This window comes from Agelaius tricolor, unplaced genomic scaffold (genome assembly GCF_023055355.1).
Source record: "Agelaius tricolor isolate 1412-34295 unplaced genomic scaffold, bAgeTri1.0.p SCAF_24, whole genome shotgun sequence".
Classification (NCBI taxonomy): Eukaryota; Metazoa; Chordata; class Aves; order Passeriformes; family Icteridae; genus Agelaius; species Agelaius tricolor.
Window position 1 is genome coordinate 6,301,421 of NW_027269284.1, and position 26,634 is coordinate 6,328,054.

At 46.9% G+C, this 26,634-nt stretch overlaps 1 protein-coding gene across 1 annotated transcript in view; it reads left to right on the plus strand.

Moving 5' to 3' along the window:
- The window catches only part of NAT8L (N-acetyltransferase 8 like), a 33,034-nt gene extending 16,344 nt beyond the window's left edge, over positions 1 to 16,690 (plus strand). Inside the window, exon 3 of the mRNA XM_071447177.1 lies at positions 9,357 to 16,690. Within this exon, the coding sequence (XP_071303278.1) occupies positions 9,357 to 9,724 (368 nt within the window). The 3' untranslated portion in view covers positions 9,725 to 16,690. The remainder of the gene's footprint in view (positions 1 to 9,356) is intronic.
- The last annotated feature ends 9,944 nt before the right edge of the window (positions 16,691 to 26,634 follow it).

The window sequence follows — 26,634 nt, forward strand, 5'->3', positions numbered from 1 at the left end:
AATACATGCCAATATGTATAGGGTATATATATGAATATGTACCCTTTACTTGACTTGGCCTGTTGTGGTTTCTTTTCCTGCGTGTGTTTTTCTGTTTGGTTTTTGTTTGCACTTTTTAAATATGTAAATATTCTTAGCTGCTCCCTTTTTTTACCTTTTAGGGGAGGTACCTCTCAGCCTTGTTTTTGACTCTGATTTAAAGAGGTTGAATGCACAGATGAGTTATTCTGTCCTGATGCATCATTCTGCCATATCCTAAGTTTGAACTTACATCTTGGCTGCAATTCATCTTACCTAAGTTCCTCCTGACTGAAAGCAGTCGTTTGCAGTGAGCTCTGTAGGCTTGAGCTGTGGTCTTTGGCAGGAGAGGGGCTCTCCTGAAAAGTGACTCATCTCAAAGGTTGTTGACCTCACAGCAGCATAAAACCCCCTGGAAGTCTTTGTACAGCTCAGAATTATGTTTATTATTTAACCTTAAGTAAATGAACCTTAGTTTCTCCCTTTGCTGTGAAGAACTTGGTGCAATGCCTATGTAGATACAGGCACTTCTGTTGAATAAAGGGAGTCTTGGCTAAATTTAGACCAGGAAAGTAGTGATGGATGGTACAAATCAGATTGATTCTGCCCATTTTCCCTGTTTGATTTATGGCTTGGCCAACTGCTAAGCTAAAGAAAGCCATTCAATAGTTATTGCTCAGTCCCTTTTTACAGTAAAGCATATAAAGTAAAAGTCAGCCACCAAGTAATGAATTCTAGAACATCCAATAATTGTAGATTTCCCAGTTTGTTCAATGTTTGGGAGTGAAAATTGCTGCAAGGCAAATTCAGTACCTTTTGAAAGCAATAAAGCCATGTAGTGAAAGATTGATGTAGAAGATGGAGACCAAGCCTTAACAATGTCCTTTTAAGGAGCTGGCTCAAAACACAACCAGCAGCACATTTGATCTTGTAAACCAATTTCACTAACAAGGAACTAATTGTCACATCAGTCTTTTAGAGCTGGCACAAGCTAAGCTAGCAAAGCAGGCAGAAGAGCTTCATTTCTTTTGTCCTTAAAACTTCTAACTAAAACCCAGTCTAAATTCTAGAATATAGGCTTACTTAAGGCCTCACTCTGCAGTTGATCAGCTTAGTGTGTATTTTTCATGCATAAGGAGCATCTACCCGGAAAAGTTTAAATACTTTTTTCTGCTTTTGTCCATTTGTGCAGACCAGACTGTTCTGCTGAGCCAGCTCCATTGCACTGGGACTCATCACCCAGCCAGCCTGGAGGACAATGCCCAGCCAAACTCACACATCCCAGTCTCTATGTGCTCCTTTAAGCTGTTTCATTCCTTGCTGATCGATAACAATTGCTCACATGCCAAAAGCACAGATGCTGCCTCGTTTCTCAATCCCTGCTTTCCCCCGGTGATCCAGCAGCAGGTAGACCCTGGTTGCTGCATCTGTGGTGTTGTCTGTGCTTTCTCTGTGTCACATCATCCTTTTCAGCAGCAGAGAGCAGAGCCATGGGCCAGGCTGCATCTGTCCAGATAACCAGGCTGCTTCTAATCCCCCACAACTGCTTCTGCAGCTTTTGCTTGAGCAGTTGTTATACACTGGCTTCGTTACAGTCTTTGCTTTTCAAGGTGCAGCATGGCCAACAAAAAGAGCCTGATAGAAGATTTTAAAGTCCTGCTGTTACACTTCTTAATATAGCAGCCTCTGAAATGTGCTGGACAGGCTGTCTTTATCCCGTCTGCGGCATCACCTGGGTTTCTGGCTGTCTCATCAAAAGCCTGCTCCTGAGCTGTGCCCAGCACTTCCCGGGGCTTTGCTGAGCACCCCCTCGGGTGCTGTCACACGTGGTGACACTCTGGGCCCCAGGGGACTTAAGCCTGTTTGCAAAATCAACCAGTGAAGTGCTGACATGGGGCAGGGCCACGAACAGCTTGCATTGATCTGGGCTGGGCGCTCCAAAGCTTTGCTGTAAGGTGCGTGGGCAGGAGCTGTTGGAAAGGTGCTTCACAGGAACAGGGTGAGGCTTAAAGCAAAGGTTTTAGAAGATTAGAAATGCCTGCTGGGTTATGTCCCCAGCAGTGACAGCAGGAGATGCTGTTTAGGACCAAACCTGGCCACTTCCTGAAGTCCCTTTGCTGCAGAATGTGTTTTTCTTTTTTCCTGTCAAAATATGAGAGTGAAAGTAAGCTGTAGTTAGCCATTAGTATCTTAGGGGTTTTCTGGGGGCTTTGGCACCCCAAAATGGAATACCTGCGTTGGAGTGGCTGGGTGCTTTTGAGGCTGCACCAGCTCCATCAGAAAGCATGGAGAGGGCACTGATAAAAGTTTTCAGACTGTTACTCTAAATTGCAACACCACCACCCTTTCCACCCCCAGGTGCAGGTAGAGCTGCAGTGGGGCCATCACCTTTGCAGCATGTGCTGCTGCTCCAGGTTTACCAGCACTGGCATGGTACAGCACATACCACTCTGAACGCAGACGTGGTTTGGGGTTTGCACTGGTGCTTAGGGCAGCAGTTCCTGCAGTCCAAACCCCATCACCCATCTCTCATTCCATGCTCAGCTCAGAGGCCAACTCTGCACTCCTGTCTCCTGGGGCAGTCTGAGACCCACTGCTGTGCTGGATTGGGGTCACAGTGTTTCTGGTAGCAAATGTCCATGGATCTGCCCTGTGGCTGTGTTGCAGACTGAATGCTGGATGTCACTGTCATCCCACTGATTCCCTGCTGCTTGCAGCTCCAGAGGCTTTGGCTGAGCTTTGGGGTTGTTGCAAGTACCTGCAGCCCTTGGTAACAACACAGGTGAAACCTAGCAAGGATGGAAAAGGAGGTAGATGGAGAAGTAGATGAAGTGGTTGCTCAGAACCAAACCATCCATCTCTTTTCATGCTTTGTAGGTGATCTCATTGCCTGCTGCCCAGAATCTTCATGAATCAAGGGATGTCACCCACCCTCGGCATATAGATGCACTGCCCTGTGCTCTTCCAGCCAGGAATTATTTATAACAGGGCAATGTGTCCTGCAGTGGTAGATTATGTGGGGTTATTTATGGTGAGGAAGGTGTTCCACAGCATTTCTCATTTCATGCATGAATAATTCCTGTGTCCCTGACATATTTTGTTCCCCCACACCTGGGCCTTGTCTGGTGCAGAGGGATGCTCATGGACGTCAGGAGTGTTGGAGTCAGGATCTCTTGCATCTCACTCAGTTTTCATAGCCATAAACTACACTAAAATGCCATTATTTTGTAGGACCCTTCTAGGAAAGCCTTTTAACTGAAGTCAAGTGTAGAGTTACTAGCAGAACTTGTGGGAGCTGTTATGCAGCCCTGCCTGAAGCCAAGGGAAACTAGAAAGGTGGAAAGGAGAGAAACTCAACACATGGGAAAGATGGAGGGAAGGAGGGATAATAGGATAATGGCATGCCTCATAAACACAGAGATAAATCCCTCCCCATCCTGGCTAGCTGAGCAGTTGGAGTCAGTGACAGGGACAGCTGCTGCCTGTCCTTGGTTGGTCCCTGCACCCAGGCTGCCTGTGTCTGGCTGGGTGGCAGCTGATGTGCTGTGTCTGTGCCCCCCTGCCAGCAGCTTTCACATCCCAGCAGCCAGGCTGTCCCCAGAAGAGCCTCCTTTCTCCCCTGATGCTGATGTAACTCGGCTGCTCTGCCTGTGTTTCACCAAGGATGAAGGGGAAGGAGGAGGGAGTGTTGCCTCAAGTGCTGGATGATTCCTCTTCTCCTTCTTCAAGATCCAGACAGGGTAAAAGAGCAGCAATTTAATCAACATCAGCAATACACAGCCACAGCACAGCCAGCTTTGGGCTAAGGGCTCTGTTCCCCTGCTGCCATGTCCAGCTTGTCTCTTAGAGAGATGTATGTAAATAGTGCTGGCAGGAGGAGAGCCCAGACACTGAACTTTGGGGCTTTATAACAGGTTACTGGTGAATTGGGAAAAACAGCTCTGCACTGGGTCCTGATTCCCTCTGCACTGCCCTGCTTGGGCCACCCCTGCTTAGCACAAAGAGCTGCTGCTCTGGCCAAAATCACACCAAAAGGTGGCACAGCAGGCTGAACAAGTGACTGCAAGGGCAAGTACTCGAAGCTCCATGATGTGACAGCATGTTGTGCCTCCTCTGTGCAGGTGCTTCTGTGTGGTGGTGCCACACCAGGCTGTGCTGCACCCAGGGGTCACAGGGAGGAGTCAGGAGGGAGCTTTTGGATCTCTGGGGATGAACAAGCCTTTGTGTAGGTATATTAAGAGCATAGAACACAGGCAATTGCAGGCTCTGTCCTATGGGAAGTGCAGAAATTATTTTGAGCTTTTTGGTATTTGGATTTTGTTTTTCCTTCCCTTTGCCCCTTCATAGCAGCCTGGGGAAAAATGTAGGAGAGGGGTTTGCCCTGTGCAGGATGCTTTCCTGCCTCTGCTGTAAGGATGCAGAGGAGCTGGTGATGTCCTGGTGGGTTCCCAGCCGTGGTGATGGAAACTGCCAGTCCCTTTGCTGGATGATGCTGCAGGGACATCACCTGTGACAGCTTTGAGCCAGCAGGGGAATTGCTCACATTTGTGTTGTTGTGACATGCCAAAGCAGAATTGAAAGTCACAGTCTGTGCTTGAAGGGATATTTTCTTAAGTAGTTGCTTGTCTGTCTAGAAATTATGTTCCATGCATAAGCCTCTAAGAACTAATGAGAGCTTGGCTGCATAGATAGCAGTGCCACCCCTGAAGAAAAGGAGAGAAGACTGGCATGCCTCTGGGCAAGATTTCCATACTTGCCTGTGCTGAGCTTCCAAGGAAAACTCCTTCCCACAGGGATGCATCCATGCAAAATTAGCACCAACAGGCAGTGGTGCCACAGGAGCTGCTCTGTCCTCTCCCCAGCCCTAAGGAAAACAGGGATAGGTTTTACCTGCCTCAGCCCTCACCCCACAGTGAGCAGGTGCTGGCACTAGGGAGCACCCAAGTGTTGGGGCAGCAAAGGTTTGCTTGCTCTTGTGGGAATGCTAGAATTTTCTAGAAAATAATGTATTTGAAAAGTATGTGGAAGACAGAGCTTTGCCTTTTCAGAGCAACACAACTCTGGGGCTTGGGGCAGTGGCCCCTGCCTGCTGAGGGCTTAAGAAAGCTGTTGGCTCCTGCAATAGTCAGTCATGTGGGACTCATGCTGGTGAGGAAGTCTGATGTCCCCCCTCCCTTCTAGCACTACTCTGCTATTGCTTTTGGCTCCAGTCTTTCCACCCATCCACCCACCGGCCTTTTATTCATCAAAAGGTGTAGAAGAATTTGCAGCAAAAATAAATGAATTTATTTTCACCCACCATCCATCCTCGTCGGCTGCGTGGGGGAGAGCTGTGCAGCTCATGACAGTGGAGGAGGGTGGGAGAGGAGGCTTGCAGGCACAGCCAGAGGATTGCATGGCATCCTGGGCAGGAGGGGAGGATATGTGGCCAGCGTGGTGCCACTGCTGTGGGGACATCCTTGGGATGTGGTGTCAGCAGTGCTGTGTGGACTCTGAGGGCAGCCCTGAGCTGTGGGAGTTGGGTGGATGGATTAGAGAATACCCTCTTTGGTCTGCCTCTAAATTTAAGGGAACCATTCTTAAATTTAGAGCAGAAAGACAGTGCCATCTTGTGTGCTTTCAGACCCTGGGTGCCATCAGCTGAGCAACCGTGTCTGACCTTGCTGTGAAGCATGAGCAAGCTGAAATCATATTCCTTGGCAGGCACATCACAGCCATTTAGTGCCTTTTTCCATAGGTGTGTGCATCACAAGGTGGTTTTTTTAATGGAATGGTTTGGGTTGGAAGAGACCTTTCAGGACCATCTTGTTCCAACCCCTCTGCCATGGGCAGGGACACCTTCCATCAGACCAGGTTGCTCAGAGCCTCATCTAACCTGGCCTTGAACACTTGCAGGGATGGGGCAGCCACAGCTTCTCTGGGCAGCCTGTGCCAGTGCCTCACCACCCTCATGGTAAAAAAGAAATCTTTCTTTATTGTATCTTTAGTCTGTGATGTGAGTTCCTGATGTCAACATTGTGTGCTGAGGCAGCAAGCTGAAGAAGTGGAGAGAGCTAAGGAAGGTGGTAGTGGGTTTTCCATGGCTGCTTCTCCTCACTTTTGCTTTTGGCAGCCCAGGAGTCAGGAGGGAGTGCTTGGGTTTGGCTGGGAGTTGCTAGGACCTCTGGAAAGTGCCTCCAGTGCTTCAGAGTGGTGTTCCCAGGGCAGGTGTAGTTAAATGGAAGATGTCCATGAAGAACAGATCCTGGAGTGAGCAGCAAGGGCTTTGGATGACCATAGTGATGGGTTGGCAGAAGGTGGAGGCAAGTGAGGGTGAAGGCAAAGATAGAGATGCTGCCATGAGATGAGTATCAGGAAGGGCAGGGAGAGTTGTAGCTGTCAGGGTCTGTGTTTATCTTTGCAGCAGTGATTATTTTCAGATAGCATGTGAGAGAGTAAAACGTCAGCTCCTGCTAATAATAGCGCTGCAAACAAGGCTGTTGCTCATTACTGACAGCTGAGATGAAGTTAGTTTTGTTTCATCCTAGGTATGAAAAAGTGCAAAAACAAGCTGTGCTCTGAGTCAATATCCTCAGCCCAGTAAAGGTCAGGAGGAGACCCTCTCCCAGCCCTGGGGTGTGGCAGTGCAGGGTGCTTTTTCCAGGCTCCTTCCACACTGTTCCAGAGTTAAGTGCTGCTGGAAGAGTGGGTATGGTGAGGAGCTGCAGCTGGCTGGCATTGTGGAAAACGTGCAATCATAGGACAGGATAGTTTGGGCTGGAAAGGACCTTTAGAGGTCATCTAGTTGAGCTTGGGTAAAAATCAATCTGAGGACCTTCAGCCTTCTTGCTGTGAAAGTGGAGGATTTTTTCCCAGAGGAAAACACATGCCCAGGGTTGGCAGCATGTGGTGATTCCAGGACAGCTTTCAGGGGCAAGTCTCCATCCCAATGGAATGCAGCTGCCTGGAGGAGGGATTTGACAGCCCCATGGGGGAAAGCTGTTCCTGGGCTTGTAGCCACCTTTGGGAGCTTGAGGTGTCTTTAGTAGCCTGAAGGAACTGGCTGCTGGTGATCCTTGGAGCACACACAGACACAAGGAGGATAGCAGGGTAGAAGTCTTGGGGACTGATGGCACTGGTGTAAAGGAGAGCTGAATACAACTCTCATTGTTTGAGCAGATGTGTCCTGTCTGTGGCTAATTATAAGTGTTGTGTGCACAAAACACACTGGGACATGTGCCAGATACTATTTCTTTTCCTGTTAAACTCACAATCATTATAATTAAGCTTTAAAATTGTAAGTAAAAACTAACAAGGAGTGCAGGTTTGCTGTCATGCTGCTTGCAACCGGGCCCAGTCCCTGCTGGGAGGGACAGGTGTGGGAGTATGGACAGGGTGGTCAGAGGGCTGGGAATGGGAAAGGTTTGGTGGCTCTGCGGTAGCGGGTATGTCCAGATTTGGGTTTTAAATATTCAGAATACCTCAAAGTACCAGAAACGTGCCATTTTACAAATGTGGGAAGTGTTGCTGAGCGAACTTTAGCAGCCTCTCAGGTTTGGTGGGCACAGAGAAGAGGTGCTTGCTGAGAAGAGAAAATAAGGAATAAAAGTGGGAAGCAGTCGTGGAAGCAATTGTGTAACCTCGGGCTGAGAGGAACCCAGGTTGTTTCTCTGCTTTGAGGGGAAATGAGGCAGACTTGCTGAAGAAGCAGCTCTGGGAGGAGTTGCTGTGGATGGGGCTGGATGAGGGGGATGTGACAACTGTGCCACCAGCTGCAGCCCAGTGGACACCAGCTGATGGCTGCTTCAGGGCACTTTTGGGGGCTGCCCCAGGCGTGGAGCCCCAGGGAAGCATCCCACCCCTGCTCCCCAAGTGTGGGGAAATTCCTGAACCTCCTTTTTGGAACTACACTACAGGAGTGGTAGCCATGCGTGTAGGGGGAGGATCACTGTGGCCCTTATGTTTGGTGTGCTTGCCGTGTGGCCAGAGGTGTGATGGATGGGCTGGGGAGTGAACTGGGCTCAGCCACCACATGATGAGCACTTTAAGACCAGCAGTGAGCTCTCTACCCTGCAATTTGTATGCAGAGGGAGAGTGGCTGCTTGATTTCAGTGCTTGTAGGTGTTCGTCTGGGGTCGTGTCTGAATAAATCACGTTCTGAGATCCAAGCGAGCGCTGGGGAACAAGTAACGCTGTCAGCACGGCAGCGGAGCAGAGACATCTCCACTGCTCATGATAAATGGGTCAAGATGGGCCCTGGTGTTTTAAAAATTAGCTGTTGACCTAGATAGCAGCAGCACGATGACTTGCTCACAGTGGGAACAAGAGTGAGCATCGCTGGAGCTGCACATTCCTCCGAATGTGAGGATGAGCCCGGTGTGCTGAGGTGAACCTGGGCTGGTTCCCTGCCCCTTGCTTGTAGCCAGCTTTTCCTTGGAAGCTGAGCTGTGCACAGGGAAGAGGGGAAGACCTTGGGCATCTCTTTTGGATGGCTTCATGGAGTCACAAGGTGCATTTTTCCTACAGCAGCTGCAAAGGCACCTCCCACCACCCCATGCTTTGCTCTCTGCCAGTGGCAAAGTGTAGTGAGTTGTCTTACTCATGTTTCCTCTGTTTTTCAGGATGGGTTTTGCCCCCCTGAGCACCCTCCTGGGCTGTGTAACTCAGGTCTTACAGAGATGTGCCGTGCATTTGGGTTGGAGCAGTTGGCAGGGTTGGTGCAGAAGATGGAGCTGCTGCCCAAGTCAGGTTCTCTCTGTTTAGCAGCTGGGAAGAAGGCCATGGCCTGCACCTGGGGCTTCTCCTGTCACGGAGTCTTCTTCTTCTGGATGAAGACAAATTGCTCCAGAGCACTGAAAGTCAGTGCTTTTCATCTGGGCAAGAGACCTCTCAGTGCCCATGGTTGGCTGCTGTATTGAATAGTGGCTTTCTTGGGTGATAATTAAGCAACTGGTCAGGCAACACCTTGAGTACTGCGTCCAGTTCTGGAGCCCTCAACGATGCTGAGATGTTGGAGCACATCCAGAGAAGGGCAACAAGGCTGGTGAAGGGTCTGGAGTGCAAGTTCTGTGGGGAGCATTTGAGGGAGCTGGGGCTGTTCAGGCTGGAGAAAAGGAGGATCATGGGAGACCTTCACATATTCTACAAGAGGAGGTTGTAGCCCCTGTGCATTTTCCTTGGGAAAACAGCATTTCCTTCACGCTGTCAGGGAAAAAAGAGTGTTTGTTCCTTATTTATGGAGGTCATTAGTCCCCAGATGTGATGTGATTTTGGACCCCAGGCCCTGCTCCCAGATGTGTGTTTGGCAATGGCCACTTGTCCATCAGGGGTGACTCCATGTGCTGCTTTATCTCCCACAGGCTCCTGCTTCTGGGTTGCCGTCCTGGACGGCAACGTGGTGGGGATTGTGGCAGCGCGGGGCAATGAGGAGGACAACACGGTGGAGCTCCGGCGCATGTCCGTGGATTCCAACTACCGCGGCAAAGGCATCGCCAAGGCCCTGGGCCGCAAGGTGCTGGAGTTCGCCATGCTCAACAACTACTCCTCCGTCGTGCTGGGAACTACGGCCGTGAAGATGGCAGCCCACAAGCTCTACGAGTCCTTGGGCTTCAAGCACGTGGGTGTCGTCGAACATTACGCCCTGCCAGGGATGACGCGCTCCTTACTGGAGAGAATGTTTTTCCAGGTCCGCTACCACCGCTACCGCCTGCAGCTGCGGGAAGAATAAAAAAAACCCCCCCACCAACCAAAACAAAACAAAAAAAAAATTATTTTTTTCCCCCCTTCCTCCTCCTTCAAAAATAATAAATTATCCTTCTATTTCTCATCACCATTGATTTGCCAATTTTGGGTTAGAGTTTTTGTACCCTCACGTCACGTTTTGGTTTGCTCCGTTCAGCTCGATGGGCCGGCCGAGCAGTGCCCCTTCCTCGCATGCTGTAGGTGGTGGTGCTGGGAGTCCTGCAACCCAGTGGGGCGGAGCGGAGCAGCGGCCTCTCCTTCCCAGGTACCTCTGTAAAGCACAGAAACTTACTGCAAAATAGTACAACTGCTCTGGTGTACATAGCCCTCTCCTTTTCCAGGTGTAAGATAACATAGTGATGCATTCATAATAGTGCAGAAATATTACTTGAATGCAGTTTTCAGTATTTCACGCACCAGTAAGTAGAATATGCATTCCTCTTACCGTAACCTACTGGTTAATAGTTTTCAGAGAAAAGGTGGGGGTGCACCCTGCCCCTCCGCCCCAACCCGCTTGCTACAATGCATGAAGAGGGAAGCGCACGCACTCAAACACATCGCACTGCCACCACGGCACTGGTGTTGCACTTTTTTTGGATGTGCCTCATTCTGCCAAATGTCTGAGAGACCCCGGGTGCATCCGGTAACCACGACTCCGCTCCAGCTCCCCCTCCTTCCTAAGCCAGCACAGACTCGGACCGGCTGAACTGAGCCCCATTGTACCATAGTGTGAAGTTAAGATCAAACCTAAGCATCTCCTGCGCTGTTCCGTAGCCACGCGTAACCTGCAGTCCTGGGCCAGACTCCGCATGTGCGTTGGACTTTCTCTTTGCTGCCTTTTGGGGTTTTTTTTTGTTTGTTTTCATCTTATTTTTAAGGGTTATTTTTTTTTTGTTGTTGTTGTTGTTATTTTTAGTTTTGGCTTTTGCTGAATGGTGTCGTTGAGGCGTAATGGAGGCTGCAGTTCCTATGGCAACACATTTGCACATTAATGTGCGCACCAAATCTCACCACTTCAGAGAAGCAACGTGTGACAGATAATAGCATTTTGGGGAGCACCAGGGTGGGGGGAGCGTACTTATTATCTTAACCAGCTGCTTGTTTGATAAATGTAGATGGCCTCACTGCAGCCTTCCATCAAAGGTAATTAACTGCTTTAATGATGTCAGATTTGTGAATTGTACAATGCAAAAAGCAATGCAAAGCAGATTCGGCATGTGTCTGTACCCGGTATGTATGTACAGTGCCTGCCAACTAAAGAATAACCAAGACTACAGCTTCTTCTAGCCTGAGATATCAACTTTTATAACTTATTTAAACAAATAGCAACTTTGCATGAATTACATCTTGGGGGAAAAAGAAGACTGGTAGGTTTTAATTTTTAAAGCGTGGTATTAGAGGTATTACAGAAAACCATTTCTGGCTGCACTTAATTTCGGGTGGGTAGAGGGGTTTGGCTCTGCTAATACATTTAAAGGGAAAACCCCTTTATTTACTGGGAAAAACAATTATAATTTTATGAAGTATTATGTGTGTGGTGAGGGGGGAACCCCCCACCTCACCGCGATGAAGTTGGTGAAGGGGTAGAGCATGTGTTAACCACGCTTGTAAAAACAATGGAAGAGTCAGCAGGAGAGCTGCAGAAGGAAGGAGCCTTGGGGTGTGGGGAGAGGACAGGAGCCCTGGGGCAGATGGGGGGACAGACAGCACAGACCTTGGACATGGGGTGCTGTCTGTCCCACTCCTACCAGGAGCTGCCCTTTCCTCTCCAGCCAGAAGCTTTCCCAGCACTGAGATGGGGCTGGTGGCGCTGATGGAGAGCAGGGGGCAGGGGGCTCAGCCCATCCCTGCCAGGGCCATGGGCCAGGCACTGATGCTGGGGATGGAGCAGCCATTTGGCACAACCCCAGCTGCCCTCTCATTGCTTGGCTTGGGCTGGGTCCAGCCTGTGAGGAGTTGGAGGGGCAGAGTCCCAGCGTGTGTTCCAGCAATAAGGGGGTAATGAGGATGGTGAAGGACACTGTAGCAAGAGACCATGAGTTTAATTAACAAAATTTCTCTATGGGGCACTATATTTTTAAAAGTCTTTCTATGCTGTACATTTCTCCTGAAGCTGAAATAATGTACTGTTGGTAGGGGTTCTTGTATAGTGTACAGAAATCGGCAGAATATTTTCTTGCTGCATTCAGTGATTTATTAACCGAAGTAAAACAGACAAATATGAAGTGTTAGCAAAAGTTGAAAGAAAAAACACAAAAGTTTGTGCCTTTTTTAGTTTATTTTTCTGTTGCTATATAATCACTGCACTAAAACCTTTCCAGAGGGGTAAAAAAAAAAAAAAAACAAAAAGCAAAAACTAGTCTCTTAATAAGGGAGGAATATGTAAAGTCTAAATTGAGCATTAACTTTTTTTATTAGGCTATTTAATTAAACTAATGTTGCTGGTTTTATTTGATACCTGTGCCTTTGAAATAAAACTCCACATCCTGTCAGAAAACCCAAACCTGGAATAAATCCCACCAGATCCCACAGACACAGAAGTACCATCAGGTTTACCAGTATTTTCTTCTAAAATGTGTAAACTTTACCTGATGATATTACAGTATCTGATTGTAATACCTGTTGAGTTTCCTGGGGAAGAGGTGCTTTGGGAAGGTGTGGCTTTGGGGGTGCTGTCTGCATTCCTCCCCAGCACACGGAAATGCACTGATAAGGATTGAGTTGTTGCCACTTGGCCGGTAGCTGCCAAGAAAATTTATTCCCTTAATGCTTCTGCCAGTTGCTTTGTGACCAGGCTTTTTGGAAGAAATCCAGCTGGTTGCTCCCAGCTCTCCAGCCAGGACAGCTTGTTTCTGAAGGAAAGGGCTGGCTGCCAAATAGGCTGGGATTTGCTCTCCTTGGAAGATGGCACAGGCTGCCAGAGCTGCATCCCTGGTGGAAGCTGTGGGACAGGGGTGCTGCCAAGGTTGGGCTTAAAAGCACCACATGATACTGTTGTTCTGTCTGCATTCATGGGAGGTTTCCCTAAATGCCATAGCTCAGGCACAGCTCTGGGGTCAGGGGTGCTGGGCTCTGCCCATGCCAGGCTCACCTGCTGCCAGGGAAGTGTGTGGGCAGACCACAGTGCAGCTCACAGGGTGACACGGTGAGGTTGAGCTGCCTTGGGCAGATCCATCCCTCTGCTCTGCACCTTCTAGGGTGCACTGGTTTAAACAAAGTGCTTGGAAAAGATCAGCACAGCTCTTTCTCAGGCCCTCAGCATCTTCTCCTGACTCTCCCCGTCCCAGCTCAGGGCTGGGTGGGTGAGGAGCAGCACAAGGTGGTTGCAGGATTGATCCCAAGCAGATGAGGTGGGGATCTGGAACTACTGCCAGTCCTTGAGTTTTGATTCCAACAGAGACCCACATCAGTGTGAGATGGGAGGGGATTTTCCTGATTGATTGAGTTTGGGGGTTTCTCTTTCCAAGGACAACATTGGCAGGAGTTGTGTGGAAGAGTGGAGCATGTCTTGGGTTTGAGCCCAAGGTTGGTAAATGTGGTGGTTAGGTAAGACCAGTTCAGATTTAGGTGAGGGTGTTTGAGCCATGTGAAGGCATTTCCCACCCTGCTCTTGCTCTGCAGTGCAGGTGGGCTCTCACAGCCCCTCGTGCTGCCTGCAGAGGTGCAGTTTCCTCACCTGGTTGCTCTCTCCTTAGACTGGGCCTTTTATTGCTAATCCCTGTGCAGGAGACACTGCTCAAGTGTCCTTTGCTTGGAGGGGCTTAGGACAGAGCCCTTGCTCCCTGAGGAAAGCAAAATTAAAAAAAAAAAAAAAAGGAAACAGAAAAGAAGGGAAAATTTGCATTAGTGTGGCTGAGATCCACAGCCTTGGGGTTGCCCCAGCCCTCCAGCACAGCCTGGGTCATTCCCTGTGGAGTGAGTGGGAACTGCCTCCACATCCTGAGCTAACTGGCATCTCAAGCACATGTCAGATTTGGCAATAAGCTGTCTGGGAAGCTTGGCCCCTGAACAGATCCAGGCTGATAATGCTAAGCAATCAAACCAACGAAGAATGTGGTTTCTAGTCTGACTTGAAACCCTTAAATTTGTATTTGTTGTAAATTCATGCTGTGTTTTCCCTCAGTGAAGCAGACAGCCCCTGAAGGTGCTTAGGAATGGCACCTGTGTCTCTGCTGGGAGATGCAGAAAAGTCCAGGGCATTGCCATCAGTGGAAAGCTGTTCTTTTCCCTCCCCTCTGTCCCAGTGTGGGATGCTGTCTCTGAGAAAGCCTTTACCTTTCTCCAGAAGTGATCCTGCTTCTTGGTCCCGTGCATGGGTGCAGCCTGCAGGACTCATTTCAGAATTGCCTTTCAGCAAATGCAGGGGGCAAATGGCCCTGGGGACATCTGTCCCTGGGGCTGGGACCTGGGGTTGTTCTGCCCTGTGTTCCTCCCCATGGGAAATGAGGATGATTCTTCAGGCCATGATGTCAGAGTTTGAGTCCCTGGGGAGGGGAGGCAGGACCAAGGGTCAGCAGTGGCTGCTGGGGCTGGGATGTGCCTGGTGGGGTCCTGGTGCTGCTCACCTGCAGCAGGAGCAGAAAGGATTTGGTGCTGGGGCTGTCCTGGGCCCTGTCCTTGCTGTGGCCACCTGGAAGAACAGAAAGTCCCATGGTCAGAATTCCCAGGGGAGCTGTGGCTCCTTGTCCCAATCCTTGCTGCTGCTGTTGCTCACTGATCCACACCCCTATGTGATGCAGGTCTGCTGCCTTTTAATTTGCCAGATTTGCTGGCTGAGGTGCAAATGGATAGAAACTGCAGGGACTTCCAAATTGCCAAACACATAAAGGCAGGAACCAGCTCTGGTTACCTCTGAATTAACAATCTCACTTTGGGTGTGCTGGGGCCTGTGTTTCATTAGTGCTGGTGTGATGCTCTTGGTATGCACTCTACTTAAAGCTTAATAAAGGCATTTTAATTGGACAATAACTGGAGTCTTGCAGTGGAATATACTGCACCACATAAAGAAAATGAAGTAATGCTAAGTGTTAAGTAAGCTTTAAAATGCAAAAGGGAAATTTTCTTTTTTTTCTCCCTCAAAATAGATCCACATGGAATCTTGAGGAAAAATTGGTCTGCTCTTGCATCTCTCAGTCATAGAGACTATGCAACAGAGCTTATCCCACCCACCAAAACCTGCTACCTGAATGGTGCTTGGGAGTATCTTTCATAGAAAGTAAATTAGGAGATTAATTTGGATAACTGAGAGCTCAGTCAAAACACAGTATTGTTTAAAATAACAAGCTCCAAGTCAGCATTTGGAGTTTGATCACAGTTAAAATCACTGTTCAGTGCTGTTTTTGTATTGCACAATGATCACCTGTGGGAGAGAACATGCTTTTAACATCTAAATAGTAGAAGACAGGCCTAGTGAGACCAAGAGCATAACAAATACATAATGCAACTGTAAATTTATTTACAAGTAACACGTTTGAATGCAGAAGCAGCTACTCCTATGTAAGTGTAATGAACTTACAGCTAATATTGTTTCCAATTTCTTTTCCTCCAAAGCTTAATCCTTTTGCCTTGTAATATGTATATTTGATTTTTTTAAAATGTAATTAGGTTTAACAAAGCATCAGTTGCTTTGTGAGTTGTACTTATGATTGTGCTGGGCAGTTAGCTTTAAGCAGTTTGTGTGCTTGTGTTATTTTATTAAAGCAAAAGTCTTCTTGAGACAAATGCAGTAAAGGAAAAAAAATAATATTTTTGGTAGTGTTAAGCAGATGTGTGGTATGCATTTGGAAAATGTCCAATGTCAGTTAAAAAAAACAAAACCAACAACAAACAGGCTAAATTGCTTCCCAGAACTGCTTGTGTTTAAGGCAGTGGCTTACTCACTCATGTCTAAATAAGAAACTTGGATTCCCCCAAACAGCCTCTTACGCTGCATCTCCTCCCCGTTGTACAAGACCAATGTGAAATGAGTCTTGTGTTTTCTATGTTCAGCATAGTATGTACTGTATCTGTAATGGGAAGTGGCTACAAGTCCTCAAAGAAAAACGAACATACTCTAAAACAGCAATAATTACCACTGTAAAGCAAAAGAGCACGTGGGGGAGAGCCCAGGGAGATGGTTCCTGAAGGTGATGCTGTCAGGAGCACACCGTGTGTGTGTGTGTTCCTAAGGGGTGCTGTTGCACCTGGGGAGCAGGAGGAAGTACAGGGGAAGGCCATCAGTCTCTGGAGCTGGGTGTCACCTTGGCAGAGAACCTGCCCATGTGGGGTCCCTAGAGCCGGGTCATTGCCAGCCCTGATGCAGTGCAGGCTTTTCACCAGTTCAGGGTGAGTTACTGCAAATACCATCCCTGGTGGGAGAGACAGACATCAGGAAGAGCTGTCAGAGTCACACAGAGGAAGGTGAACACTTGTTGCCTCAGTTTTGTACCCCAGCACACTCTGCTACTGCACTTCTGGGGCTCAGCAATGGCAGAAAACAGAATCAATTGCTCCCATTTCCTGTGGAGGAAGCAGGAGTCAGCTCTGTTGGAAGGCAGTTTGCATACCATCAGGGTAGCAATGCAAACCATTCCCCAGGCGTGGCAGGTGCTAAGGTGGGTACAAGTTATCCCTTGGGGTGCTTCAGGCTTTGAGCTGCAGCCTCCCCAGCGTGGTCCCCACGCAGCCCCGGGAGCCAGGCAGCTCCCCAGGGCCAGCAGGGTGACCTCAGGCAGGGCAGGCCAGGTGCTCTGGACAAGTGACTTGTAGGTACTTAAGTTCTGTTCCTGATGGCCGCTGTAACTGTGAAAATTAACCAGACCTGCTGTGATAAATTTGGTTATATAAGGTTTATTTGGTTAATTTTTTATAAGTGAAAACTGAAAAGATGAAAGAGAATTGTAATATGAAAGCAACTGCTGTAAATAATGTACGAATGAATAAAATCTAAAACTTATGTCAGTTTTTTCCTAAACTGTATTGCTGTCAAGTTACTGATGTGCAGATGGTGCCTGCATCTTTTCCAGCTCCCCAGCTCCAGATGGGCAGACATCACTCATTCCTGCTTCCATTGATAAGAGGGATATCTTTTGGTGCCTCATGCTTGTCCTTAGATTGTATTTCCATGCTATTCCAGCTCCTACTGCCATGTCCAGAAGCTGCACTCAGTAACTGTGGAGACAGCCCTGCCTGGGACCTGACTGCTCCAGGCACCTGCACTCACCCAAATCCCCCCAGGGGTCAGAGGTGGCCCTGGGGAAGGTGTCACTGGAGCAGAGGGCACAACAAAAGCACACAGTGTCTGCTCTCTACCACCAAGGCCATAAGGTGATGGGGTGAGAGTTATTGAGGATACTTTCATGGTGGGGGTGCATCCTGGGGGTTCCCCAAGCCACACAGGCCCCTTTTTCTTGCCTACACCTGTGCATTACCTTAGGTAGAAACCCATCAGAGGGCTGTTCCTTCTGTTAGTTTGTGAAACCTCACAAGGCTATTTCTGACCCTCTCTGGAGCATCTCTGTGAGGCCAAGAATCACTGACCTCCCTTTGGTCGTGGGGGGGGAATGGGGCTCCAGCCTCCAGTCACAATGAGATGCATTTGAAATAAACTGATTGCTGCTGGAACAGCCTCTGGGCATGTGTGTTCCTGAGAACCAGTGGCAGGTATGAATGCTGCAGGAGGGCCCTGCCAGCCAGCAGCACCTCCCAGCACCATGGCCCTGGCAGCCTGGCTCTGGGTCAGGCAGGCAGCACCCCAGGGCCATCATCCCCCAGCAGTGCAGCTGTGGGATGTGCAGGGTTATCTCGCTGAGCAGTCAGCAGCCATGTGCAGCATAAAGTTAATGCATTTGCCCTGTGGATCTGGCCCCTGTCACTTCCCCACCCTACCCAGAGGTGCAGACCCTGATAGCTGTATCTCACTCTGAGGAGGTGAACACAAAACACCTCCTGGGACTGATAGCAACGGGCTCTGGGATTCGGCCTGGGGACAGAACAGCTGTAAAATCAGGCACGTGCACAAGCTTTATTTTATATCAGAGCTAACCAAAAAACACCTCCACCCTTAAAACTGCTTTAGTTTAGTTTTTAATAACAGAGAAGTGGCAACAAGAGCTGAGTTGGTTTTAGAAGCTGCTGCAGTGTGGGTATGCTGTGTGCCTTAAAGCACCTCAATTAACTGCTAATTGGGTTCAAACTCTCTACTAGCCACACATGGCCACATCCCTGTCCTGGCCTCTTTCATCTTTAGTGGTGAATTTCTTCAGATAAAAAAATTAGAATTCATGGAGACAAGGACTCTGGCTCCATGCCCTGTGTTCCCAGGCACACATCTCATGCTCTGGACCTCGTGATCCCTTTCCCTGTTGCTCCCAGCACAGCCACCATCTGTGTACACCTTGGTGCCTCCTAAAAAGCCAAACAAAGCAGCAGCATGGGCCCACTCCAGGCTGTCCCCTCTGCCATAAGCATGGCCTCCCACCAGGGGTTTGGGGCTCTCCTAAAGAAAGGAGGAAGGCTGAGGCTGGAACCAGGCAGGGAGGACCCCAGGTCCACCAGCTGAGAACATCCAGCCCACAAAACTGCTTTTTTCTTGGCCAAACACCTGCAAAATATTCCATCTGTCTACTTATATCCATCTAGCTACATCTCTTCCTCTCTCCATCCATCCATCCATCCATCCATCCATCCATCCATCCATCCATCCATCCATCCCCACCTTTTGCCAAGAGACACTTCTGCTCAGCTGTTGCAGAGCCTGCTTGGAGTCAGCTTGAAGTTTTCTTCCTCTCCCAAGTCTTTCACAGAGCTTTCTGTGACATTTCTCTCTTGACTCCCTTAAGCACCTCCCTGGCTCACAGCCTCTCTTTCACAAATGAAAGTATCAGTTACCACCTCTTCCATTTTAATAGATAGGAAATCCTTATGAGGGTGAAGGTGAGGGTGTTTTGTCACAAAGATTATTTTTATTGAACCTATTTAAAACACTACTGGCCAAATTTGTCAGGGAATCAGCCTATTAATTTCTCCATGGTAGGTTTTCATTCTTTTCTGTGCTTGATTGCGTTTGCAAAGTCAATAAAGTAAATCCAGCACCTGATATCTGTATAACAGAAGAGGAATGAGCATTGTAGAAAGATGAATCTTCTCATCTGGACATCAAAGGCAGGGTCAGGTGAATCATGCTCCAAAAAGCACTCATTTCTCTCCATTAATAACCAGTCCAAGACATGTCTAGACTACCCAGCAGTAAATGTCTATCCCAGAAACACCTAAGGTGAGATAAATCCTAACATGATGCTTCTGTAGAGAAGCTTAATTGCACCTGAGAACTCAGGGAAGCTGAAGGACAAATTATCATTTCTTCAACAGATATTCACTTGGGCTTTAAAGGTAAATGGTTGCATTCAGTAACCAAAGATTAAAGACTTAACAGGGAATTATATTCCTGATTGTTAAAAAATCAAAGGTTTGAAGCTGTGGTAAAGACAAATTATTTGTAAAATCTCAGGTGGTCATTAGTGTGGTCCAGCTGCACTGGTTATCTGCACTGTGGTTCCATCTACTAGAGAGAAGTGTGAAAATCAATTGCTCACCACCAGTACTTACATTAGAGTCTAATGACTTCAGTTTTTTGACCTATACAGGAAAAAAACTGATGGGATAGGGAAAGAATAAAGAGCTGCTTTGTGTTTTTCTGCAGAGAGAAAAGTGCAATGGAAGAAAGGAACACTACACCAAACTGAATTACCTTTCACTCCTCTTTATTTGTTTTATGCTGTCACTCATATTTTACCTTGCAGCAGCCCTGAATAATAGCCATTTAAAATCAACATCAGTTTTTCAATTCTGTTGTTTAGAGGCCATTTTGATTTAGAGCTGCTGGACTTACTTGTAAAAACAGAAGCTCTTACATCCTTCTCTGCTGAAGAGGCCATGTTTCTCAACAGGAAAAGCTGATCTGTATGATGGGATTGGCTTCCAAGATTAATTTTTTGTGCTTTTTCCTTTGTGGAAATGTAAAGAAAAAAAAGACAAAAAAGTAAATGCTTAAGTCTTACAGGTTGTGACTTCTTTAGGAGCAGTTTAAGGAACAGAAAGAAATGCCAGAAGTCAGTGGACCATTAAAAACACCTCCAAGTAATGTGCATTAGGAAGGTATTTGGGCAGAGCTTCAAGGGGAAGAGGATTCAGTACTGGACCAGGAGCCATTGCCAGGTGGGAAGGGTGGATCTTTCCCCCACCTGGGAAGTGTGCAAACATCAAGGAATGTTTGAGGGAGGGATGACTAAATGGTTACCAGTGCTGCTCTTGGCCTTTGCCAGGTGTGGAAGGTGGAGAACTCTCCAGTCCCACGGTGCTGGACTCCTCCTCCTCTTAAAGCACGAGGAGTCTCCAACCTGCTGGAGAGTCATTGGGGGAGGTCCAGCCTTGAGACCCAAAAAGATCACCCCAGGAAATGGATTTAGGATTGGATGCTCTCTTCACATACTGATTTCCTTTTTTTTTCCTCCATGGATAGAGGAGCTGAGCAATCCAAGAGGTGTTTGTAGGGTTTGGATTGCTTTGGCCAGACAAAAACCCCATGCCTTGAACAATGACCTCCTGCAGAATGTCAAACCTGCACTAAGAGCTGGATTTTCCCTCCAGCCCAGCAGGTGGGTGAGAGGCTCCAAGCCCAGGGGACTTTGTGCCTCTGAAATGCAGGGGTGGGCAGGGCAGCCGGGCTCTGGGTGCAGCTGCCACTGTGGGCACATCCTCTCGTGGATGTTCACAGACACACGGGCACGGCAGAGGAGCAGCTCTTCCTTCCATTTCAGGGCAGCACACCCAGAAAAACACCACCAAAATTAACTTCAAGGTTAACCACAGGGGAAAAAACACACTGTGATTCTGCCTCACATTGCAGAGATTAGCATTCTGTTCAAAATGCTCTCTAATGCAAGAATGATGTCTAAAGCATCATTATTAGCCTGTATGCATGTCAATTCATATAAAAACTCAAATACATATATATTTCTGTAATGAAGACAGCTTTTTTCCCTCTTAAGAATGTATATTATACACCCAGCTCTCCCACTGAGTCCACTGTAAGAACTGGAGATCCTCCTTTGGCATTGCTAAATGTGAATGGAATTCAAATGACAGGGAAAATTATACTGACCTATCCCTCTCTTCATTGCCATTAAGTTTTGTAGGGGTTAATGCACTGAAGAAAAAAGGTAGCTCTGTTCATCAGATTCTGTTTCAGATAATGTTAGATGGGACATCAGTGTCTTGGGAAAAGTGGGGAACTGAAAAAAGGGTGAGTAAATAAAAAAAAATTAAAAAGAAGGGGAAACAAATGGAAAATAGAAAAAAATCAACCTGTAGCTAGTTTCTGCAAATACAATAGTGTGAAAACTTTCCAGTTTGGTTCCCAGACAGGAAAAATTTGTATGGCTGGCACTTGGGTACATTAAACTGCAGAAAATATCCATGATAGCTTATTAAATTTTCACAAGGCTGAGGTGTTTCTCACTGATGCTAGATCTGAACTTTTTATTATTGCAGTATTAGTCTCCTAAATGTCAATTAATACACCTAGGATTATCACACACCATCTCCTTCAGTCTGGCCTTGGGGAGGAGAACTGCAATTCCTCTTCATGCTTCAGCTCTATTGCAGTGTTTAAAACCAGTATTTGAGATTTTGGGCAGCCTGGCAAGATTCCCTCCCTGTGACTTGCAGAAATTGTGCATTTAGTGAAGGCAGATGCTGTTTTTTTCCCACTCCTTCTCACAGAAACACAATAGATTTTGATATGGACAGCAATGCCCTCTAGAAACACAAAGGGCATGATTCAGCTGGATAAACATGAGGATCTACTATCATTTGAGACAGCCTGTGTTTAGATGTTTGCAGTGAGCCCAGCCAGGCTGTGAGCAGTGCTTTGGGAGAGTTTACCAGCTGGAGAGGTAAGAAATATTGTTGTCTTCTCCCTTACTCTTGTGCTGAGTCATTAAGATTTATTGAATGCTCTGTTTGCATGGCAAACGTGGACAAGTCACACAGATACCTTCAGCACTTGAAAGTTATGAAGGCTAAAATATAAATATCCTTTCCCTCTCTGGGATTGTTTGTTTTCCTAGACTCTGAACATCTGAGACACACAGCTTAATCACATGATTATCTATTATTTCTATAGTAGCCTTTTAATTAATATCAATGTCATAACACCTCTGGTCCTAAGAATTTGCTATGCCTGTGCCTAATTGAAAAAAAAAAAAAGATAGCTTTCAATAGGACAAATAATAGTGAAATGAGCAGGGTATGTGATAAAAAGGTTTCTTTGTCATTCACTTAAGCAGAAGTAATCAAAACACTTCACTATGCTAATAAACTGCAAAATTATTCATTGAGATGGCTTGTTCCTTCGTCATGTCAGAGTCTCAAAGGATTTGTCACCAGAGCTTCCACAAGATTTTCAGTATTTTTTGCATATGTAAAGAAGTCTTAAGGGAAAACAGCCCAGAAGCTCAGGCCCTACAAAAGGCTGTGTCAGATGGGTAAGAACTGTGAACTTCATACACTTCCAGCATGCAGGTATAGAAGAATTTATCTAAGTGTGTCCTGTACTCAAAAACTCATTCTCAGAAAAATATTTTTAAGAGTTTTGTATTTAAACTGAAGAGTTATTTTACCATGGGTGTGCAACAGCCTCCTGCTCCCTGGATGCTAAGAGCTGCACAGAACTGGAAGCTGTTCTCATTCTGCCATCACTCAGTGGCTGCCCAGAGAGCTTTGCCTGCTCTCATGTCTGGTGCTGTGGAAAATCTGTGTGAGCTGAAGCACAAGGTCGAGGTAAGGAACAATGTTTAATCTTGTTTCTTTGTTCCCTTTCCACTAAATGAGAGAATGTCACACAAATCTCTTTACATTCATTCTACAGCTAAGAGTTTGATAAAGATTGTGTGATTCTCATGCTGCAGAGCTGACAGGTCCCAGGCACTTTCACTGGTGGCTCTTGCTCTAAACAAGATGCTCAAAGCCAGCGTGGCTGCTGCTGCAGAGCATCCTCAGCAGGCAGCTCCCAAACATGGTGGGGTCACCTCTGCCCATTGCAGGCCTTTTAAAGATGGACCACGGTACCTTTGCCCCTCTTCACTTCAGGAACACCCACGGAGTGGGCTTTAAAGGAATTCCTCTGGGTCCGTGAGTCTGTAGGAGGCGTCAGGGCAGGGCAGTAACAGAGCAGAGCTTCCCACAGCACCTTGCCCAGTGCTCCTGCAGCCCACACTGTGCTCTCTGCTGCTCCACCATCACTGAGCCTCCCAAACTGCACTGGCAGGGAGTTCCTGCCATGGCTGTGGAGGCATTTGCTGAAACTCAACACAGTAACCCTTGGTCAGTTTATTGGGATGTGAAGTTCCTGGAAGGGAAGTACCTATCAGTGTTGTTTTGTAGGGGGATACAGTATGGGTAAATGAAGGTGGTATAGAATGTAATCTTACCCCTAAAGAGTTGCAGCTGGACCAATTACTAAAGATTAGGAGCAGCCTGATGTTAACAGGCCACACCTGTAACCAGTAAGAAGAGTGTTATAGAAGAGTGGATTGGGGGGAACTGGAGTCAGTTGGCTGCTGCAAGGACAAGGAAGAGTCAGTGCCTGGAGGAGCTGCCCTCAAGAAACATCAAGGAGGTACAAAACTCTGGTAATATGGAACCTTTGCAATATAATGATATAGAACTCTTGCACTATAATGACAATGTTGTTTTCCTGGCAAAATGCTTTAATTCAAGAAAGCCATTTAGTTCCTACTTAATTATTATTTCTGGGAGTGCTACTGAAGTTAGACACTTAAATTATAAATGCCAAGCCTTTTGTCTATCCTGCTCACCTATTTATGACTTCTACACACAAACTATCCCAATTATTACACTGCCAGGTCTTCAAAGGGGCTGGTTTGATTTAGTTTACAAAGAGGTGAAGAATCTGTGTGGCTCTGGCACTGGAGGCTTTTGTGGGGGATTGTCAAAGGCCACGTTCTGTGCAGGTGACTCAAGATCAGCTTTACAGACAAGGCATGCCAGAGTCTAAGGAAAACAGAAATAAATAGACATTTAAGACACTTCCCATGAAATGTTTGATACAGCCTGCCTTGGTAGTGGTTCCATGCTTGTGTCCTGACTGGTAGCCCTGCCAGAGGCTGTTTTCACAGTCCTGTGCCATAGCCTTAGGGAATAAGAGCACCACTGACCATTCCAAAAGGAAGTGATCTGAAAACCTTATTTCTCTGTAAGCAAAAATTGAGATCTATCCCAGCACACACTGTGAGGAGGAATGCCTTGGCCTGTAAGCACTAAATTGTCTGGGAAAGTAGTGGTGGACAGATGGCTCAGATGAAATTTCAAAGAACCCGAGGCAAGAAATCATGATGCACTTAAAGATACACACTGGGAGGGCTGCTCTGAGCTGTGGTTCTTCTCTAAACCTCTCACAGATGCTAAAATTACAAAGCAGGCTTGAGACCTTGGACCCCTGCAGTGGTGTCCAAGTTCAGTTATCAGTACCAAAGGGTTCAAAACTTTCCTGTTCCTTAATTGTGGGAAGCGGAAAGGCAAAGGCTTCTTCAGGGCATCTCCCTACTTTCTGAATTGAGTCTTTTCCATGCAGGCTTCCTTTAGGCTCAGTTTTATCTGCTGAATTCTGTCATTTCACTGTTTTTTGGGGAAGAAAACTCACATTTTTTCAACTGTATATCAAGCAGTGTTTTCAAAATTGACTTTTGGTCCAATGGCTTTATGAACCAGGCAATTTGATGGCTTATTTCCCTATTTCTCCAAGGCAGGAAAAGGAAGTATCTGAAGATTAAACACTTAGCCTACAATGTGAGGTTCATGTAGGCAGTAAAGGGATTTCAGTTCCACAGTTTCCTCCCTATGACTAATGTGTTTGAACAAACCACAAACAGGACAATGTTTTAAGCTGGCAGATTTGGAAATTAAAAAAACCCAACAAACCCACAAGTGAAAAAAAGAGACTTTGCTGTTGCTCAGGATGAATGTCCTTGGAGTAAGGAGTAAAAATAATGTTATTGGCAACTGTTAGGTACAGAAGTATCAATGAGCAAAAAAAAGCAGGAGGTAGAGTGGGATGGGGAGCGAATAACACCTGCTGCTAAGATAATCTATTGAAATAACTGAAATTTGAGGAATCTAGAAGGGAGTTTTAAGGCTAAGAAATCACATAAAAATAGCTGAAATGCCCACTCTTGAGTCAGAAGATGATGGAGGGGAAGCAGGGACAAGAAGGCACATTCCTGGCTCTGAAGCACCAGTGTGGAGCTTGAAGGAGGACTTGGAGGATCCGTAATGCAGGACTGGTGAAAAAGGTGGAGAGCCCAAGGGCAAGAGGAAGGGATTTCACTGGGATGTACCTAAGGGCACAGACATATTTAGAAACATGAAGCATTGCTTGGATTGAAGGCTGGAGACAGAGGCCAGGCTTTTCTCTCTTCTGTGGGATGCTGTAACTTGGAGGATGGACAGCCATGCCTTTTTTTTTTTTAATTTTTTTTTTTTTCAAATATTGATTGGTTCAAATGCAGTGGCCAGCCCCAAGAGGGAGCACAGAAAGCTCCTCAGCAGAACATCCTGTAATCTGGTGATTTGTGCATTCCTGTGGGTGGTGGATGCTGAAAGCCTTTCAGGGAGAAAGGTTTCCTACACTTTGTAGATAAAAGGACAGGAGGAGCTGCAACATCCAGTGCTCTGGCTGCCTTTTGAAGGAAGGAACAGCCTCTCAGTGCTAGAACAAAAAGCCATGGATATCAGTCACAAGGAAGTGAATCCCAGAAGCTGGCACTTAAACTCCAGAGGGGCAGAATCAATCACTTCCCTGGGCACAGGTTTTGGGCTGCTTGGTTATTCAGAGGGCTGGCAAACAAGGGGCAGGTCTTAGGTATTTTGTGGAGTGCTGAGTGTATACCTGGTCCTAAAAATGCTGTGTGACACCAACAGTCTGCCAGTTCCTGCTGCTCCTGTCAGGCTGAGTAATCCTCACACTAGCAGCTGATGAAAAGAAGGGTCAGAAGTTCATTTGACCCAAGCTTGACTTCCAGATAAGCAAAGATAAAGTGCCCAGCTCAGCAGGTCCCCTCCCTGCATGGCAAGGATGGGCACACCAAGAAGGTGAGCAGGAAATGGAGGGTGGTGCTGGGGTGGGCTGGGATAGACAAACACTGAGTTTTGGCCAGCCTCAAGGGTAAGGTGCACTTATTACACAAAAGCCACCACATTCCTGGTCATGTCTGCCTAGAGCTGAGGCTTTCAAAGGACACATACTCATCTTTGAGTAAGTCACAGATGTGTGGGTTTGCTATTTTCAAGCTCCCAAATGAACTGACAGCAATAGTTCTGAAGAGAGTGTTCAGTCACAGAAAACCAACCTGTAGATGCCTCAGTGATGAGCTCTTCTAAATGCACCAGAAGGAGTATTTGGGACTATGAACCTTTATGCCCATTTTGTGATTTGAGCTTGCAGAGGCATGTCTTCCTCAAAATTGAGCAGAGGGGAAAATCACCTCTGAAGTCAAAACTGTGTGCCTTAAACATATTAGGATACATGAAAATAATATTTTTCATTAATTAAGAAATTCAGGTGTTGCCCAACATTGAAAGAAATCCAGTAATTTCTCATGGAAGACTGATGAATACAAACTTTGGTCAGTCTTAAGGAGCTGTCTGCAAATCAACCTGGCAATAGTGTTTTCTGTCTTAGGACTTACTGATCTTGTATGTTGTTTCAAAGACACCAATTTGTACCCTAAGTGATGTGTTTAAACAACCACAGAGTTATGTATATGTCATATACACATGTCACATATAAAAGGCATGACCTGGATAGGAAATGTTTCAAAACCTCAACCAGCTGAGCAG